Source organism: Pelecanus crispus, chromosome 15 (assembly GCF_030463565.1).
Source record: "Pelecanus crispus isolate bPelCri1 chromosome 15, bPelCri1.pri, whole genome shotgun sequence".
Taxonomy (NCBI): Eukaryota; Metazoa; Chordata; class Aves; order Pelecaniformes; family Pelecanidae; genus Pelecanus; species Pelecanus crispus.
Window position 1 is genome coordinate 3795220 of NC_134657.1, and position 19913 is coordinate 3815132.

Below are 19913 nucleotides of genomic sequence, written 5' to 3' on the forward strand. Positions count from 1 at the left end.
TGGTAACATTTATCCTATTCCCTACAATGGTTGCATAATTCATAATTCCATATGGCATGTGTTTGGCCTGACATCAAGTGATCTTATGGGGTAGTTTCCAGTGCAGACAAGAAATTGTTAAATCTAGATTAACAGAAATGACTATTTTATGTTGGCCACAATAAGAAAAAGCAGTAATCTTTGTGCTTTCATATGAGTTTACATGTGGTTTTAGCCAATTCATACAAGTCTCACAAGCAAACAGAACAATCATTCATGAAACTTGATCCTAATTCTCTTTCAAAAACCAGTGGGATGTATGGACACTTGGAAACAAAACACCTGAAGTAATCTGGCCTCCTTTAAGTACTGTAACCTAAAAGTACAGGGGCAAAGGATGCTAGTGTAAAAAGTTAAACTCTTTCTAGCCAAGACAAATGTCTTCAACTGAGCTGAGTCACAGGAACTGGAAAGTGTATTAAGGTGTGTGTGAATTGTGTTTCAGGGATGGGACCTCATGTGCTCCTCTGTAAGACTGCAGACTTGCTTTCTTGGAAGATAACTGATTTAATATACCAGAAATTTCAGAATTGATTGGGTAAACTGCATGACTTTTGTTACATGAGTAATGCTGCAGAATGCAATGAGTCATAGGTAAAAAAAATGTACTGACACTTAAGTTAAATAAAGATGCCTTTAAAAAATAAGTTAAATTGAGGTCCCATGGCTTCAATAAAGGTAGTGAAAACTCTATAGCCTACTTCAGGCCCACTTTGGGGCCTTGGATTTTGTACTTTAAGAATGCCCAGTACTAACTTAGCATTAAAGAACTGACTTCAGATATACACTAGGTTAAAACTTGTTACAGATTTTTATATAGTACATATTTGACTTTGTACAGTGGTATCATTAATTTTTCTCTTTAGTTTTATGCAGCTTTTGAGTGTAAGCAGAAACTAAAGGAGATTATGCTGGAGGTGACACATGAATGTATTATTCCATGGTATTGTACTACCATGAACAAATTCTGGGATGCATATGCTCTGATATCTGAGTATTCCTTAATGTTAGTTGCATCCTTGTGTGGGTGTATACATACTCTGTAATTTCACTCTACATGTAACAACCTTGATTGTGTCTTGTCAGAGCAGGCTCTCAAAACAAGGTATACAAGTAAAGGTATATTTCAGTGTCATTATAAAATGCCTACCCATGGATACTGCTTGTTATGTGATGGGAATAGTTATTCAAGAGGAAAGTCATTCCTGTGGGAAAACTTTAACTTAGAATCTTCCTTTGGTAAGCAAGAGAAAGACTGTTTCAGGTAAAGTATTACTAGGAATATAAGCTCACAATTTGGAGACAACTATATTTACTGACAGCAAGCTACAAACCAAAACCTTGTATCCAAATATGCTTTAATTCTGAGATTGACAAAAAGTCTAAATTCAGACTTCAGAAAACTAGTTTCTTTTTATAGATGGGACAAAAAAAGCACATGTATCTGGAAATCAAAGCCTTTGGATCTGGTCTGCAGTTCTCAGCATAGATCGGTCTGAAGATAAAGCTTACTACTCATCAGTCATCACAGACTGTGACATTACATGAGCTTAAGAACTGCACTAAAGAGACTTCTAAATTTATTTTTTCTCAGATGTTTAGTTTTGATAGTTTCATTTATCAGTGTCAGATGAGTTGGTTGCAGACACTGCACTGACAAGACAGGTAGCAAAAGAATTTAGGAAAATTGAGGGAAGTTTAAAACATTTTGAGGTTCTTAAGAAGAATAAAGAACAATTACTGTAAAATAAGACAGTTTACATTATAATTTTTATTTCCAAAGCCTGGTTTGATATGATAGTTTATGGCACATAAAAGAAACAGAGAAGCAAATCTAGGTAAGTTGACATGTTTAACAATTATTGACCATATGGATTATCATGATTTTTACACCAAACACTTAAGTGCCTTAAAGTTTAGAAAATGTGATGCTTTGCAGCCACTTGACATATAAAGCCTTTGCTCTGAACTCTGTGCATTCAGGTACTGCTGTGCTAAATATGCCATAGAAAAGCTGTAGAGTCCAAAGATGCCTTATACTTCATTAACATATTCTGACCTAGCATTGCACACATGTTATCAAACAAGCCAACCATACAGTTAGAAAATGAGACCGTTATAAAGAAAAAAACTTGTATACACTAATTCAAAAGCTTCTATGTGCCAGCTCTAAAGCGTGCTGAGTAACTGGTTAAAGTGACCCATCAAAATTGGGTATTTTTTCAAGCACCCTTTAATTCAGGATGTGTATTTCAATCTCTGCATGTCTCTGTAACAAGAGAAGACAGGAAATTCCTGGTGCAATGGTCAGTTGAGCAAGCTTTCAGTTGGTAGGTCAGTTCCAGCTGGGCCTACCGTATTTTGCCACATAATAACATAAGTATCAAGAGCAGAAAATCTGTATCAATAGTGGAAAGATTTTTAGCTTCCAGTATCTAGTATTTTCTAAATTTGTAAATAATTGGTTCTGTCTGAAGCCACTTCCTCCCTTTTGATACATCATTTGGTAGATAAACATGCCACTTAACCAGCCAAAACCACTTAAAAGATTCTGGTTATATTTTTAAAGAAACGCATAAAATGTAATGTGACATAATCTTTGGCAGCGTTTAAAAAAATCAAGCTGGCATATATTACCTGCAAATCACATTTCAGATGTAAATCTCATTGCTGCTGGGTTTTTTTTCTTACAGCATAATCTTTTTCTTTCTTCTAGTAAACTCCTGGTTAGTAAATCCTATGAAATGTTCTGTACTCTGTAGTCTGGGGCTGGGGGTGGGGAGGGAGAGGGTCCTTAGAGCTGTGTGGGATCCCCATTCTTTGACTGTATTTTCCATGGATCATCTTCTCACACCAATACAGGAATTGTCTTTAGTTCTTATAAAATAAGAAGCACTTGCATTTTCTGGTGTAGAATGGCATGGTTGCTTTTCAACTATTTTCAGGGCCTGTAAAACAAAAAACACGGATATCTTACTGTTATTTGTAGTTACCTAAATGTGTCAGTTATGTGATCTTTTTTCCTTCCTCTCCTTGTCTTTCCTGTCACTGCTTTATTTCTCTTCCCAGCTTATATTTTGCTTTCCCTAATGCCGGGTGAATAGTATTTGTTAAATGTAGCGTGGCTTTCTTACTATTTTGGAGTTTGTAAAGCACTTTAGATTTGTATGGCACCAGTGGATCTTGTTGGTACCAAAACAGCTTCCACAAATGTCCAGAGTAATAAGATAAAGATCACTTGTCAGTGTTCACATGTTATCCAGCACTTCCAGAAGCTGGTCCTGTAATACTTTGTAGTGAATTTTACCTCTGTGCAGTAGAGTAATCCAAAACCCATGCACCTGATGAATATTGTAACAGCATGCATGCAGTATCTGGCAAATTTTTCTGAAGCACATGAGGGGGTTTAGATTACCCACATCACATTGGCAGCTCTTGCTGAATCAATAGGCACTGCATAATGTGAAAATAGGTTATTTTGTCAAAATAGAAGCATTAGAAATTTCCAAAGCAATTCCTGTGAATTTGCTCGGAGGATGATGCTTGTTTGAAAAGCCTGATTAGCAATTTACTTACGAGTACCTGCCTGACATCTTCCTTACAACAGCGATTATTATTCCTGCAAGGATTCCAACTGCAACTATGATTCCAATAATGATTCCAACCAGTGCAATTGTTTCCAGACCACCTGAAAGAGGAAATTGGGAATGTTAACGTGTTTCTCATGGAGACCATTGATAAGAGGCTACTGATAGAACTGACACTGTTCTGCATCCTGCTCCTTGGGGAAAATTTCCTTCTATCTTGTGAACTCTGAAGTAGGTTTGGTAAGTTCAGCAGGCTTATTCGTAGCCTGCAAAAGTGCCTGAGGGCTGGAGGGCTCCATATAGATGTGGCTATGGAGACAGCAGTCAGGTGAACCACAGGATCAGGGAGCAGGTTGTGGCTCCTCCCAGAACTTTTATTTAAGAATAGCATGGGCATAGCTAGTGGCTTCTAGAGGAGTAATGCCTGGCAGTTAAGCTCTTCCTTGTCTTTATAAGCAGTTCTTCGGTTTAATACCTTTTTCAGCTTTTTCTGGTTCCCCACTCGGTCTACCTGTAAAGCCAGAAAGAAAATAAATTACTTAACTACTCACTCTGCTTTGTACAGAGTTTTACATCTTAATTTATAATGTTATATCCAAGGAAAACTTTTATCGACTATATCACAATGGTTCAGGGGCTGTGTAGTAGGTTTTTCTTTTGATAGGAAGCGAGCAAATGAAAAGCTTGAGAGAATGAGTGCAAAGAGCTCTCTGAAGTAATAGAAAGAAACTAAAATCCAGGGGGACTGATTGTGATCTGATATATACTACTGAAACTTAAGTGTGATCACATTAAGATCAATAAGGATATACCTAGTATAAAATAAATTATAATTAAGACAGAAATCAGATTTTAATTGTCCGAGACTGATTTATGCTGATAAAATTTTGCCTTGTTAGCAGTGTATTTGCTGAACTATTCTTTGTCTATTTATAAATTTGTCAGTTTAATTTGTCAGTTTAAAAGCTCCTCAAGTTCCTTGTAGTTATTTTCTGAATGGAAGTTTGTACAAAATCTGTTTAGTACACTTCCCTAACTCTGCAATTGAATTTGTAGCTGAGTCCCCATCAGAAACAGATGAAACACGAATGCTACATTCATTAGAAGTATGTCATCCCAAATTTTTAGCATATTCTTTAGGAGAAGTCTGAAAATTCTATCCAAAATTCATATCTGCTAAACACTGCTTCTGTTGTTTAATGGGAAGCCACGATGAGGTCTACACTCTCAGCAGACAAGTAGGCTGGGAAAGGAGATAAAAGCACATACAACTTTTAAACAATGTGTCTGATTTATTGAGGGATATGAAACTGCTGTAGAACATGAAAGCTTCAAAAAGAAGCTAGCCAAAGAAAGAAGTGTTTGCTCATAGCTGTTGTCTGGGGTAATTGGCTTAGGCTACTTAGGGGAGAAGTAGTAAATAATATACATACTACAGGACTTTGTAGAGATGCAACCACCACTAGATTTGATTTGATTGTTTCAAAGCAAAGCCTATGCGCTAAAAACAAGACTTGAAATGTGATTGGCAGACTGCCACTCATGTGAATTAAGTTTATCACTAATGTGTTCTCATAGGTGAATCTGATGTCCTTGTGAGCCTCACAGATTTCCAATGCTTGTCATCTGATTTTTGAGTTTGTACTTGAGGTAAAGTGCACTCTGAGCATCTGTTGGCAACAGCTACTAATGTTCACATAAATTGGAGAAACCATTCTTCATTTATTTAGATGCTGTGCTAAATTTGCATTTACTTATCAAAAAGTTGGTCTGGAAACAAAACCTCTTTTCTCATGACAGCTCATCTGACCATTTTGAAGCGAGATGCATTAAACTTACGACCGGTCATTGATACTGTTATAGGGCTGGAATATCGGAGCAGAAACTGATGCTTGTGCTCTCTTACTTTTTACTGGTATGCACAAGAGTGAACTGCTAAGATCAATCCTGGTTCAAAAGAAGCTATATAGAGCATGTGCCCATTTATTTGTGCCCATATGTTCTTCTGTACACCATCAGACACAAAAGCATATGTACTCAGCAAGCTGTCTGGAGGACAGCTAAGCAGGCATAAGGTAAACAGGTCAGAATGAGCTTTATCAACCTCTTGCACCAATCTGTTGCTTCTTGACTACTGTATGGACATGGGTGCGGTTTACTTTCTATGTGCATGGCAGTAATTTGTGTCTCTCCAAGGAAGCTAAGGTAGACAACTCAGCAAAAATCGAGAGGGCAGCTGGGCTGTAACAGTTATACTTTCTGCACTTGAGGATCTTTGAGTTGGTAAAAAAAAAAAACCAAACCCTCCTGCAGAGCTGTTTGATTTTTATACTAATCATCTGAAAAGAAAGTGAAGGCTTCAGAGTTACTGCCTGCCTTGGGGTAGAACTGGCAGTGCACTCAAACAAAATGGTATAGCTACTCGTTCCTTTTGTCGGCTCACATCTGTTACAAAGTTAGGATGCTGAGTGATTATTAAGGAGCAAATTTAAGAAATCTTGCTTTTCCCTTTCAAAAATCAGCAGTGCTATCTTTGAGAGCACCTTAAACTTGATATTTTAATTTTCCAGATATCATTTAGTAGGTGGCAGTAGAACGTTGATATAATAGAAATGAAAAATTTTTTTACCATCAGCATTTTCTGTGTTAGCTTCATAAGCAGTAGAATTATCATGGTCTTCAGGTGGGGCAAATGCACTTTCTGTGGTCATCAGTTGTCCAAACTGCAAGAGATTTGTTACATTGTGTAGTCTTGTGGGCAACTACAAGAGTTGGGGGGGAAAGAGGGAAAAGAAAACCTCAGTACATTGAGTCTACATGTATGAAATAAGCATTTAAATTTCTTGGTCTGTCAGGTGCCCTGTGGATGCTTGTTTTAGCTATCACCTGTCATCTTTGACTTGCATACAGTGACCAAAAAGAAAAAGTAAGCTGATTTGTCTTCCCTGCCAGAGGCTTTCTAAATCAGATGACCTCTCAGCAGGACTACAAGAGTGTAGGAGAGGACTGCAGAACATGGCAGACCTGCCTTTTTCCATATTTTTTTAACATTAGTTTGTTGGTTTGGTTTCACTGAAGCTAATGGAAAGATACTGAATTAGAAGAGGCAAATAGCAGTGAATAAGAAGGTTATGAATGCTTTTTGCAGTACAGAACTGCCAAAAATGTTTTCAACTTTGTCACCTTTTGCTTGCAAAGCAAAAGCATTGGCGTTAGATCTTTTTTATGTTAGGACTCAAGGTTATTCTTTATAATGATTATTCAAATGTAAGCCACAGGACAATACCAGGAATATGAAATCAGGGTAACTTAAAGGAACCTTTGTTTAGAATTATACTCACCAGGGTTGGTAACTCTTCAAATTCTGTGTAATTTCTGTCTCTGAAATCAATTGTTGCACTTTCTTCTCCTTCTAGAACTGAGCTTGCTGAATAAAATTTTAGAAAATGAGTTACTATTTTACTTGGTAGTTACATGTTCTGGCTACTTTGACATCTGAATTTTGTTAAACATAAGATCTACGTAGCATTCAATCTCCCTGCTCCAGTGTACTTACGTTTGCAAAAGTCTTTGGATTAATTTTGAATTCTGTTCTATTCTTACACAAAGCTGTAGGACACAGAGCTTAAGTACATATCACTTAACCCTGGCACAACCTTGAAACATATTAGTTACTAAACACTTTGTCAAAAAAAAGTTTTTTTTTTAAAAAAAAGATACCCTCCCTGCTGTGTGGATGCAACTACTCCAGATTTCAAGTTACGCATTAGCTTATGTATTTGGATAAATTACTTCAAGCATCTTCCATTTTCTAAAATCGTAAGAGCTTTCTCCCACCTTTCAGCTCAGACCCAGCTGCAACCTTTATTTTTAGAACTATCATTAATGTTTATGGGTATAGCTATAGTTTAGGAAAAATTCCTACACAAATCTATTCAGAGATTTTTCCAAAGTTGCAAACCTTACTTGCCATAACTTGCATTCTTAGGTAACAATGTTAAGGTCTCCATTTTTATTCTAGACCTATATGTGTCATCTGTGCTCTTTGGTATAGTAGACATTTAAATTTTGGGCCACACAACACTCTTCCTTTACAAATACAGTCAAACTTCAGTAGGAGAAACAAGATGGAACACGGTAGAACACGAAAGATTCACATATGTGAAGATAACTGGCAGTATCAAGAAAATGTTGAAAACATCATTATCATTTGATTAAGTTTCATGCTGATGCATAAAACTGTGACCATACACAGCATGATGTTAATGTAGTATGATATCTCTTGGGAGTTTCTAATTCACCATGAATAAATCTAGGTGAGGCTGCTTGTTATGTTGTTGCCTGGGGCAAAAGAATTCTGGAATTCCAGATACCAGTGTTAAATTTAAGCAAAGAGCTAATAATAGACATTGTCCTGAGCAAAAACTTCAGGCAAAAAACCCTAAAACTCCTGGAAAATTCTTTTCTGGATTCAAATTCTGCATCTAACTTCTATTTATTTCAGAGCAAAAGTTTGTCCAAACACTTTCAAATCCAGTTTATACTTTTTCAGCATAATACTGAGTTATTGCAAGGAAATGTTGCAATGATAGCTGAAGGTTACGTGAGTGAGTGCCATGCTCATTCTATTCAAAAAGCAAAGAATTTTTAGGGGGGTTGGACAAAACCCTGGGTGCTCACACATCGTTTGCCTATGATGTATATAAGGTAACAATTGTCAGCTGCTGATGGGTTCATAATGAACAAAGTATACGTAATCCTCTTTTCCTTTGCATGCTAGTTTGATACCTCTGTAATTTGGTAAATACGAAGTGGTAGATTGTTAGTGCTGTGTAGTGATCTCTTTGGGGAGGAGGACAGCTATTCACATGAGTTATTTAAAACCAGGGATTTACTGTACCATTTGAATATTTTAGGTAAGAGAACAACTCATGACCTGTTTGTTTTATTAAATCTTAACACTGTTTCTATTAATTTCATCTGGTTTTAGTGACCTAAAAGCATTCTCATCTCTTCTGCATTTGAAGTTAGACTTTCTGAATTGTTAGACTAGTTCTGAATAGTTAGACTATTTCTTATGAAAGACTCTAATACTCTTAAATGCACCCTACTTGTGTTGTACATGATAGAGGCAAGCAAACAGAATTTTTGTTCTGTGACTGCAATTAGAAAGAATGGCCATTTTGCTCTATATCAGTCAAAAATGAAAAAAGGATAGAATCACTTTGGATCAGCTGTACATAGATCACTTGGAAGTTATTTTTCTTTAATTATGAGTTCCATTAACTTTCGTTCATTTTTTAACTGCCCATTTGAAAATAAAAATGGTATTTCAAATGAAAAGCTCAATGTTTAATTTTGAAATTAGTGGGGGGAAAAATATGTACTGGCACTTCAAAGAAAACTTTTCATTCAGAGGATGAATGATTTGACATTGGGGGGAAATCTGTTTTTGTTTGAAGCTGTCATCTGAATTCTACTGGAAACTTGCAAATATTTTTCCTCGCTCCCAAAACTCATTTTTTTAATCAAACTAAAAATTTTTCATCCATCTCTAGCAATGTAAGACTGAGAGCTTTGTCCCATTGCCAAGAGACTAAACACTGATCTAAACTTAGATTTCTAATTCCATGTTTACTCAAGTAAATAGAATTTTATATTTTTATACCTTTATAAGCCCGAGTACAGATACACTTTCTATTTAAGAGCCAAAAGGGTATGCAAGTAGTACTTTAGGCACTAACAGATGAAGAAAGTATATTCATGTTATGCCAACATGAGGCCTAATATAGTGGCTAATTAAGCCAGCCAGTCTCCCAAAAATCACCTTATAATCCATGGAAACACTAGAACAGGCCAGTGTAAATCATATTTCTAAGTTAGATGGTAAAAATAATGTTTTGGTCTTTTTTGATTTAAATACTCCAGGTGAGCAGCATTGAAAATTTTCTGTTGAGACAGCATAAAGGGGGCTTGACTTTTAGGTGTGTTGATTTAGCTACCTTCTAAATATCAGGGTATTTTAAGATATGGTGCTAGTTTATAATACTTATTTTTTGCTTATAAAGTAATGTCTCTAAAGTACAATATTGGGATTATGCTGTGTAAATGTTAAGTGTACAGAAAGAAATAGCAATAGAGGTCAACAACATGAATTGTGTACGGATCAGTTTACCTTGTAATCCCAGTCAGAACCGAAAAAACATCCTTCGTTCACTAGTTGCAAAATAAGCACAGATGGAGAAAAACAATTACCAGAGAAAAACCCCAAGTAGAAAGTGAAATAAGCTTTGTATGTTAACAAGCAGCTTATTTGGAGAAGCTGCTTGTACTTGGCATGGCATTAGCTTTCAGCTCTGAAGAATTACCTGATAGTGAAGGCAGGAAAGCAAACAGTGTCACGAGCAAAGGTGTAGAGGATTAGTCAATGTCACAAAGAAACATGAAATAGTAATTCTGTGTGATAAAGTTATTGCAGATTCTTAGCAATGAGTGGCATGCAGAAAATTTATTTCAGTGCATGTGTCCTCAGTGTACAGTGATTGACAAAAGGAGGTGGCCCAGATTAATCTTGCCTAATTTTAGGTTCTTAATAAAGGTGCCTAAATAAGGTGTCTGCTTGCCCTTATCTTTTATAGTCTGTAGGGAAAGATAAATGCTTCCAGAAGGTAATTCAGCTCACCTGAGATTTGGGCCATCCTTGGAAATGCTGCCTTTCCTTAACTGTAAAGGGAAACTAGAATAATATGGCTCCTATTAACTTCCTAAAGCTCACAGACTGAACTGGTTTCTATCAAAGTGGAGGTCTTGTCCCAGCCCTGTCCAATCTGCATAATACCACATTCAAGCTGAGGTCCCGGATTTGCTGGAGAATGGTCCCTGGATGATATTCCCAGGTTTGTTTTTCTGGACAGACAGTGGAGGTGGTCTGAGTGGTAGTTACGTGGACAGTACTGAACTATTACCAAAAGAAAAAACTAGAGGTCATTTGTTATCAGTGTACTGCATTTGTAGGAAGGGACACTTGATACTAGACAACTGTCAGAGAAAGCAGTAATAAAGTCAAAAATATTTAAATGAAATTGAGAGAAACTGCTGGACATGAACCTCCTTTCGCTGTACCCATACACTGCGCACGCTGCTGCCATCAGAGACTGTCCCTGGGCTGCAGGGGTGCATGTGCTTCAGTCATTTGTTGCTTTCGTCTGATGTGGGCCAAAAGTAGCAAGAGCCATAGTGCTAAGCAGTGCTTCCGCACGTGTTCTTAGTATTGTCTTAGAGGAGGCTGTAAATAAAACCAGTGCCTCGCAGTGCTATGATTGTCCCCAACCAGCACTATGGCCTCTTCTGTTTGCGGCTATATGTTGCTGCAGATGTGAATTAATCATTGCATCTCTTTCTGCCAAAGTTCCAGCTGGGTGCTTTTCAGTTCAAAGTCCCCAACTGCTATCAGGCTGCAACTTCTCACACCAGGAGAGAGTCTTACGTCTTTAAAAATTTAATACTGCTTTGAAAACATCCCATGGTTAAGCATCCCGTGACCCACTTAGGAGAAGATGAGCTCACTACTTGTTGTTATGCATGGAGTGACAGCTTACTAGAAAAACCTCTTAGGGTTGCTTTCAAAGCACAGTGGTTGTGTTGGAAAGGAGAGAGAGTTGTAAAGCTGTTGCTCATTAGCATTTCTTTCAGGTATCTCCAAGACCAACAAAGATACTTTTGAAGATGAAAAATGTTGTAGGATCTTGTTTCTTTCCCGGCAGTCTGAATAAGCCCAGAGACTAGTGGGCAAAGGCAGCTGCAAGCCTGCATTTTAGCTTGGTCCCTGGAATAGGAAGCCCTCAAAACAGAATGAGTTCCCATCTCTGTGATAAGAGACCAGTAGGTAAAAATGGCTAACCTTAAAGGATTCCCTCTAGCAAGAACTGAAATAATCTTTCTTGCTCATTGCCCCTTTGCTCCTATTAAAAAAAAAAAAGCAGCTTAGTTATTTATAATAGCTAAGAAAAGTTAACTGTCAAACAAAAGCTTAGATCTTAGAAGTCAAGTTTATTTTACCAGCATCTTGTTGATATCTTATTTTATCCTATCCAGCTGTGCTAGATAGATGCTCTGTGAAATCTTTCTCCAGAAAAGCAAGGGAAAGAATTTAGTGGGACAGGTCACTTGGGAGATACTACTCTTCTGTTTAAGATATTACTGAGCTAACTATCTGGAGTTGACTGATGTTTTTCAGTGTCTGCTTCCTGAACTGTTACAGACCAAGTGGCGGTGTTTGAAGAACTGTGTGTGTGTGTGCACCATCCTGTTTTGGCCATATTTTACTCATTTATGTCCTGATAGGGGAATTCCCTTTCTAAGGAAGCATTCTTCACTCACAGACCTTAATTTGATAGTGAGCAAAGTGAGTCTTAAAGTCAGCATCTCCTTTATTGGAATCTTGTTCAGTTGTAGTTCCATGGAAATGTTTATTCATGGTGGTGGAAGTTTAACAAAAATGTATGATTTGATAAGGTATCTGCCTTTTGAATATGTAATGTCTCAGCAGCAGCTCTGTAGTTTTCAAATACAATTTTGTCTGTTATTTGGCTTCATCCTCAATTTAAACGTACTCCACAGTCAGGTCCAAAACCTACCTCATCAGCTTATTTTTCTCTGAAAGTAGTTTTCCGTTATTTTTCTATAATTGCTTAAGCATTTTTGGATGTTTAAAAAAAGCATATAGGTGTCGTTGGTTGTTTTTTTGTGAAACGGCTCAAGACTGCCAAAACCAGGCTACAAAATTTTTTGGACTTTGAAAATTTAAGGTTTTGAAGAATATAACATAGTGGATTCTGGGTTTTGCCTTCTGGACTTTGAGCTTTTTGGACAGTTAAAATTTTCAGACTTTAGAAAGGTGACGAAGTTTCATGAGAACTGAAATTCTCATTTGTACCTGTGGCTCCTGCAAAATTCATGACATCTGCAGTATCCTTAGCCTGTTTGGGGCCACAGCATTGGCATTTTCTCTTTTTCTGTTAATTCTTTCTGGAAGTTGGAGTAATATATTGTGCCATGATAAAGAAATACCCTGGCATATATTTAAGTGTCTAGGCTTTTTGTTGTTCAGGAGAAAGTATGTACTGTCTGTCTAAAGCCTGAAGTGTTTAATGCAGTTTCCTTATGCAAAAACTGACAGCTTTGCTTTATATAATGAAGGAAGCTGGATGACAAAATACCATTAGCTTTGGAAAGTATCTGCCAGTAGAAAAATGGTCATGATGCACAAGGAAGGAGTTGGCTCAGCCTCCTTTAGAGTATGACTGACTCTGTTCAGGTATTCCATGTAGCTCATGATGAGATGACAACGTTTTGCTGAACTGTCAGAAACATTTCCTTTGGTCACCACACCCTACTACAGATGGTTTCTATTGCTGCAGCTGGCTTAGCCAAAGGAATAAAGCCAGAGTTTAAATCTACAATGCCAAGTGGCAAAGAACCACTCAGCCGCTTCTGAAGTAAATCACATGTCTTCTAAATGTTACAATATTCTATATTGCCTGCATATAGGATAGCCACAGAAAAGGAAACCAAAATATATTTTAACTGGGCAGATCTAGAGAAAAATAACTGCTCTTCAAGTGCTTGCTATATGTGTATGACCCACAACTGAAGTTATGAAACAAAACCACAAGAGGAAAAGGTGGTAACTTACTGAACTTATGCATGATAAAATCTGCCACAGAGCTGTGGGCACTAAGAAGGAAGAGACTATTTAACTCCATTATGGGATATTCCTTTAAAATATTCCTTGCAGAACTAGAAATGAGGAGTCTTCTAAGGTTTATGCTTTTAATAATGTTGCTGTGTCAATCTCTAATTTCTTGTCTGGTAAGTACACTGACCTAAGAGTTGCTATCCCATGAATGTGGGGTAAAACCATTTTCTTATTGATATTTGCTGCCCATGACCCTGTGGCAATTGTTTGCAGTCTTACTAGCAATTTCTGTGTTTTCTCTGAGCTGTAAGGGTTTGACTGGGGCAACCAGATTGGAGTTGTGATCAAGGTGTAAGTCTCTTTCACATCATTCTGTAAGTGGCACCTAAAACTGCACCATTACAGTACTGTGTTTATCACTGCATGGCTGACAAGGAATGAGTGTTGGAGCTAAGACCAAGGAGAAAAGTACAAAATTTTGTGTAATGGATCAGCAAATTTTGTGGGATGTGCAGCAGAAAGCAGACAATCTGTGTACAAATACTGGGTTATGTAAATGCAGACAAAAGGAATTGGAAATGACCTCTGATACAGTAATAGACTAATCTTTTCCCTGAATCACTTCCTTCCCAAAACTCTGAGGCTACAGCCGTTTCACAGCTGCCTTGGTGAAGGTTACTGACCCCTTCTGTCTTCCAGCAGAAGGGCTTGCATGATCATTTCTTAATTCATTTGTTTGAAATACGCGTGCTAAACACTATAACTGGAAACTGGTCAGGCTTTAATTCTTTTCACACACGGATTTTTGGCTAGTTGCTTTATATTGCCACACAGCAAGCAAGATCCATTCAAGTATGTTTAGTCTGACTTTGATACTAACTAGAACATACTAGCTAATACTTGGATGGGTTTCATAGTCATAAAAACATTTTAATATGCATTTGGAATTAAGTGTGTCCCCTTTACAGATTTAGCGGCAGCTCATATACTATTCAAGCCCTCCGAAGAGAGTGCGTTTGCCTGAGATAGCGTATGCAGTGGAATTGTGCCCTCACAAAGGATTATTCTGATGCAATTTATGCTGGATGTTGTAGTGTTTGTAATCAACAAATACAAAGATGGAAAAACATGAGGAAGTCATAAAGCAACATGAGAATGTGCACAGCATCACAGTTTCTATTTCCTTTGAGAGTCTTTGGCCAGGCTTCTGAGACAGTGAGTTGGAAATAAACAGCACATTTGTGTCTTTTCTCATTTGTTTCTCTTTAGAATATCCCATCATACCTGTACTCCCAATCCTATACCTTTTTCCGAAATGCTGTGTAGCAAGTTGTGCACCACACAGCTCTGCGAGCTGTGCTGCAGCATTATTTCTAACCGGAGGGTATGGTATGTGCACGCACAAATTGGAGGAGGCCCGTTGAGAGGCTGCCTGTCTGCTGCTTGGATCCGCGATGCAGTGAGGAGTAGGACCTGGCAGCATTTGGGTTCCATCCTGTAGTCCCTGACCACATCCAGACAAAAAGCAAACAAACCAACAAAACAAACGTGCAACTGAGACAGACCATATGTTAGAGCTGGGCAAACAGTAGTCATTTCTGTGGTATGCATGTATGTATGGCTTGCCTCAAATGACACAAGGAAGAAACACTGCAAGCTTCTGTTGGAGCCCAACAGCCTGCATGCTGTGGGCTGTCCTTCCTTTACCCTTTTTTTTATTATCTGTTAAAATGCTCTTTTATCTCTTCAGGTTCTCAGCTGCTTATTTTTGCAGATGATTTACGAGTACTAGATCTGGGGTAAATGCATGGGTTCAGTGGAATCTCTTGAATTGTAGGAGCTGAGAATCCAGCCTCTCTGTCTGGTTTTGACTGTGCAGCCTGAGTTAATGAAAGGTCCACTTGTGAGCTTTTAAATAGGACTATTTCCGTTGCTTGTAAAGCTACACAGATTCAAAACACTAACTTTTGAGATACAGATGGGCAAGCCTCTCTGCTTTCCCAATGAAGAGGACAAATTTTATCTGTTCCTGCTGGTCTCTTACCAAGACACTGAAAAATACAGACTTGCTAATTTGCAGACCCACTAATTGAGATCCAGTAAGATGGTTTTTCTCCTACTTGTGGTAATTAAGTTTTGGGTATTGGACATGTAGAGCTAGGTTCATATCATGCTAATGTGGATTACAAGAGGCATACACGGGGACACATGTGCAAGTGCCATCATCATTCATGATGCAGCCAGATGCAGGGTGAAAGGTTTTGTCATGTGTATTTAGTAGAAAACTGGCTCCCTTTTGGAGTCACATGTGACTGTTCATTTTGGTTGTTTTATTTACTACTAGCAGTTACAAAATTTTTGATTTTCAGAAGAGTTGAGAGTTGCATGTCTTTATTGTTTAGTTTTTGCCACTGAACTGGCAACAGAGTTTGGGTAACTCAAGATGATTTCGAAAAAATCCTCTCTTGTGATTTTGTCAATTCTGGGTTTTATGATTTTGAAAAACATAGAAAAGTTTTCAGTCTTTCCTGGTTGACTGTAAACTTCAATTTCTTTTCTTACCATATAAACACTTTCATCTGAATTATCCTGTCTGTGTGCTTTTAGTCCAAAACAAATGTAAAGTAACATGACCTAGTATAAACCTGTTTAATTGAGACTTGCATAAGGAGTTATAATTTAAGGCATGTGGACAGTTGATACAGCTCAAGTGATGTGTGATAACTTGTTTAACAATCATGTTAATTTTTGTTCATGTTATGTGACAGCCAATAGAGTAATCTCCTTATCTATGATGATACTTGCACCATGGGAAAGATTTTGAATTAGGAAATGCGTTGCCTCTGTACAGCACTCATTTGAGTGCTTGTGCTTTTAATTGTTTGATTAATGCTGTGCCCAGGAAAACTTTTAGGCCAACTTCCATTTCAACTCATTTGGTCTGATCCTGTGTGCTAAGATTTGCCTAAGTTTATATGCTGAACAGGATCACAGAAGGACAAATATATATCTGCTAATCATTCAGTATGAAATGCCTTAGTCTAAAAATTCATCAGCTTGTATAGTGCTTGGGGCTGTCCTTGGTTGTAAGAAAGACAAAATACTTGGCTGTTTCAGTCAGGATTTAAACCATTAATAGATAACACAAATGGAGCATGTGTGAATGTGTTTCAGTAGACAGTGATGTAAGAATTGTTACTAGGTTTTCTTTCTGTATTTTTGCTAATTTCTGCCTCTAATTTTATTTGAAGTTCACATATGAAGCGCGAAATTAATTAATAAGTTAATTATCTTTTTCTCTTCCACATCAGTATTGTATTTTATTCTTTTACAGCTTTGGTATAACTTGCTTTATGTGACCGAATTAAAGGAGCATTTATCGTTTCTTTTGGAAACCACATTGCTGACTGGGACCTAAAATTCCTGTTGAGTAGCGCAAATCCAGGAAATTTTAACAGAAGCCTTACTGGTGTTAGATGTAATTTGCATGTTCTCGATGAGCAAAGAATGTTTAAGCATTTCTGACTTCTCCCTTAAGATTCATATTTTTTCACTGAAATGTTGTTCACAGGTTGGCTGATAGCCCTGTTATTGGGTCAGTGGTAACTGCTATTTTTCAATCATGTTTCTGGTTCACAGTTGTCCTGAAATGGTTTCTGTGCCTCTGGCTTTTTTGTAAAGTTGCAGCAACTAAGGACAGCAGATATTAATGAAATGACTCAAATTGTGGATCGCTACCTGGAAGGGGAAAAAATGCTATGCTTACAACTAGGATCAAAGCTGGGTTCAATTCATTTGGCAATTCAAGGAGGAATTTTGAACGAATAATAATCCTTTTGGAAATATGCTTCCTGATCAAAACAAACCTGGTTTTCTTGATCTAGTCTCAATCTAGAAAATAGAGTCCCCAAATACAACAAAAGGGTAGCTGCAGATTTATTTATGGCCTTGTCAGGGTTAAGAGGTATCAGAATCTGATAAGGAGACTGTTTTTCCTCTAAAACCCTCAGGTGAAATGTCTACCACAGAGGTTTGGGTATCTGAATATACCCACTCTACCTAGTACTATACAAGCAAAAAAAATTCTCCATCTTCATTGTCAGTGCAGTCACAGATTGCCAAAGGTCACATTGTCGTTTCGATTCTGCTCTAACTTGTAATTGTTGATGGTTACCAGTAAACAGCAGTGATACACATGCTAAGTATTTGAGACTTGCTTATATTGTAGCTGGAGTCTGTTTTCCTGGTGTATACTTTGGAAGTTATCCTAAATGATTGGCCAGATGTGAAGAAAGTCATAAAACCTAAACAGACACAGAAAGCCTTAAATACTGTAAACCATGTTCTAGATCCAATTGTGGAGTTCAATGCAAACTCTACTGGTCGTAAAACAGAGGTGGAGTCTTGCAACCAGGAAATATTTTGACATTTTTCTGGTTAGTAGGGTTTCAACCTTATTGTTGCTGGACGACTCCTCTGAGTTAAGAGAAAATATGCTTAAATTCCCCAAAAACCATAAGATGAATGACCTTTTTTCTGTAATTCTGGTATCCTAGAAACTGCTTAAGGTAATTCTATAAAATGGTGGTGGGGTTTGCCTCATTTTTAATGGCTTTAAACTTTGGTACATTTAATATTGATGCTTTTTCAGGATAAGCTAGCTGCGTGAGCCGTAAGCGCTTATCTCAGAGAAAGCCTAGAAAGCAATATTTGGGACTTGCCTAATATCTGTTGATTATAGATTTTTCTGTGAAACTTTGAAGCGTAACTCCAAACTTTCAGCCTCATATTCTGATATACGGAACACCAGGAATTCCCATTAGAAGTTTCAAGCCAACATCCACACATCCTGTATATTGATACAGCTCCATTATTTCCAGCAGAATTATATTGACTGAGCAGAGTTATATTGACTGTCACCAGGCCAAAACCGGGTCATCTGTTAGGGTCCCCAAATCCAGGTCAGACAAGTAGATTTGTGCTTTGGAAGACTAGTGGGTTGAGTTTTTGGGTCATTGTTCTCAGAGCACTAGTACTTGGAACATGTTCCGTAGCAGCGGTAGCTGTATTTCACCACTACAGGCATGCTTTCTGGTTGCGCATGCATCGTACATTAGGTGCATTGCCTGATGGCCAATTCATTCATAATGAGTCAAATACTATGTAGAAAGACTGAATTTGAATGTGATGCTCCTGGAATCAAGTACTGCTCAGGGTAATTCTGATGTACTGTTAATAAATCAGACTCTTCTCCTTTAGCTGTAAAAAGACTTAAACATCTGTTTTACCTAAAAGTCTATGTTGTGTTCTTATAAAATTCAAAAGAAATAAACTTTTTCAGAGTAGATACATAACACTTCTCAAATCTTAGGTAATAATTCTTCCTGGTTTAGTTTCCCTCACTTGTTACATATTGCTTATGGCTAAGTTACTATTAGCAAAACCCTGCATAAGGCTCAAATTCTAAGCTGTTGTGATGCCTCTAAGTACAGAAGCTAAACTCTTGAATGGAAAGATTTGTAAGTTCCTTTCACAGAGTTTCACCCCCTAAATGTCAGTTACAACAAAATTACTGTTTGCAGTCTGCTTTGCATATATTACAGTGAAACTGAAGACATTTCCAGGGGCTGTTGATGTAATGCCTTCCCTGGCTGCTTGTACCGTTCTCCTTCCCTTCCAGACACACACAGAAAATTCTTTTCTAATAGAGTGGAACTCAGCCCATCTTTTCAAAACTTTTGATGTGTGTGTTTCCTGATTACAGCCATAGCAGATGCCCAGTAGTAGCTTAAGAATTCAAAAGAAAGTTTTATAAACAGGACAGAGCAACTATATTGCCTATGAGTAAGCACACAAACTGTTAAATTACAGGAAATGACTGGAAATAATTTTAACCAAAGTTTCTTCTTACCTTCTTCAGCAAGGGCAATGAAAGGCACGCTCCCTAGAACGAAGATGAAGAATTGTACTTTAATAAACATCTTTGATCTGCTTAGAGTATAGCTTTCCAATCCTGAGGCCAGATGGATTCAGATTCTGATTAATTTTTTTAGAGGTAGGGGAGAACTGAGATCACAAAAAGAAATCACTGCAAAAAATACTTTGGTATTCCAAATATTCCCTTAGCTGCTGTAGTCTAAAGCGGGAAGGTTTTCCCAGATAACTATACAGCTAAAGAAAACCGAGTGGAGTCGGCATTATTTTCTTTAGCCAAGGGGTGGGAGCATGCCTAAGGTGGTCCTCAAAGAAGAGCCAGGCCCGCCCTCTGCACTCTGTTTGGTCAGTACTGAAATTATGATCTCAGCGCAGGTTTAAAGTTACAGGAGCTGTTGTGGCTTTCAGAAGACTTCTATTTAGCAAAGGGGGAAAGGGTATTTAGGCAGAGCGAGGTGTTCAGGGAGTTCCCTCCCTTCTGCAAACTGTCCTTAAAAAATATTTAAGGAACAACGCTAAGGACATTTTTCCTGTTATTTCCAGCAGTGAACTGATGGGTTTCTTTTTTAATTTCAAAGTGAGCCCCCATGTTTATCTGAGCAAGTGTGGTAGTGAATGTGCATTTAGGGATACCGAAATAGTTTTAGGACAGGTTA

The 19913-nt window shown here is 37.7% G+C and overlaps 1 protein-coding gene across 1 annotated transcript; it reads right to left on the bottom strand.

Annotated features, from left to right (window-relative positions):
* Positions 1 to 3611: 3611 nt before the first annotated feature.
* On the bottom strand, positions 3612 to 19304 carry PDPN (podoplanin). Its single transcript, XM_009484437.1, has 5 exons — positions 19235 to 19304; positions 6968 to 7053; positions 6256 to 6388; positions 4102 to 4137; positions 3612 to 3727 (listed from the first exon to the last, which is right to left on the bottom strand). Exons 1-5 carry the CDS (start codon positions 19302 to 19304, stop codon positions 3612 to 3614), a joined length of 441 nt encoding a protein of 146 aa, XP_009482712.1.
* Between the last annotated feature and the right edge of the window lie 609 nt (positions 19305 to 19913).

Bases quoted from the DNA above. Each gene is read 5' to 3' on its own strand.
- PDPN (XM_009484437.1), bottom strand. From the start codon at position 19,304: ATGTTTATTAAAGTACAATTCTTCATCTTCGTTCTAGGGAGCGTGCCT. The intron at 7,054-19,234 runs GTAAGAAGAAAC...AATTTTATTCAG, and splicing joins CATTGCCCTTGCTGAAGAAG to CAAGCTCAGTTCTAGAAGGA. The intron at 4,138-6,255 runs GTAAAAAAATTT...CTGGCTTTACAG, and splicing joins TAACACAGAAAATGCTGATG to GTAGACCGAGTGGGGAACCA.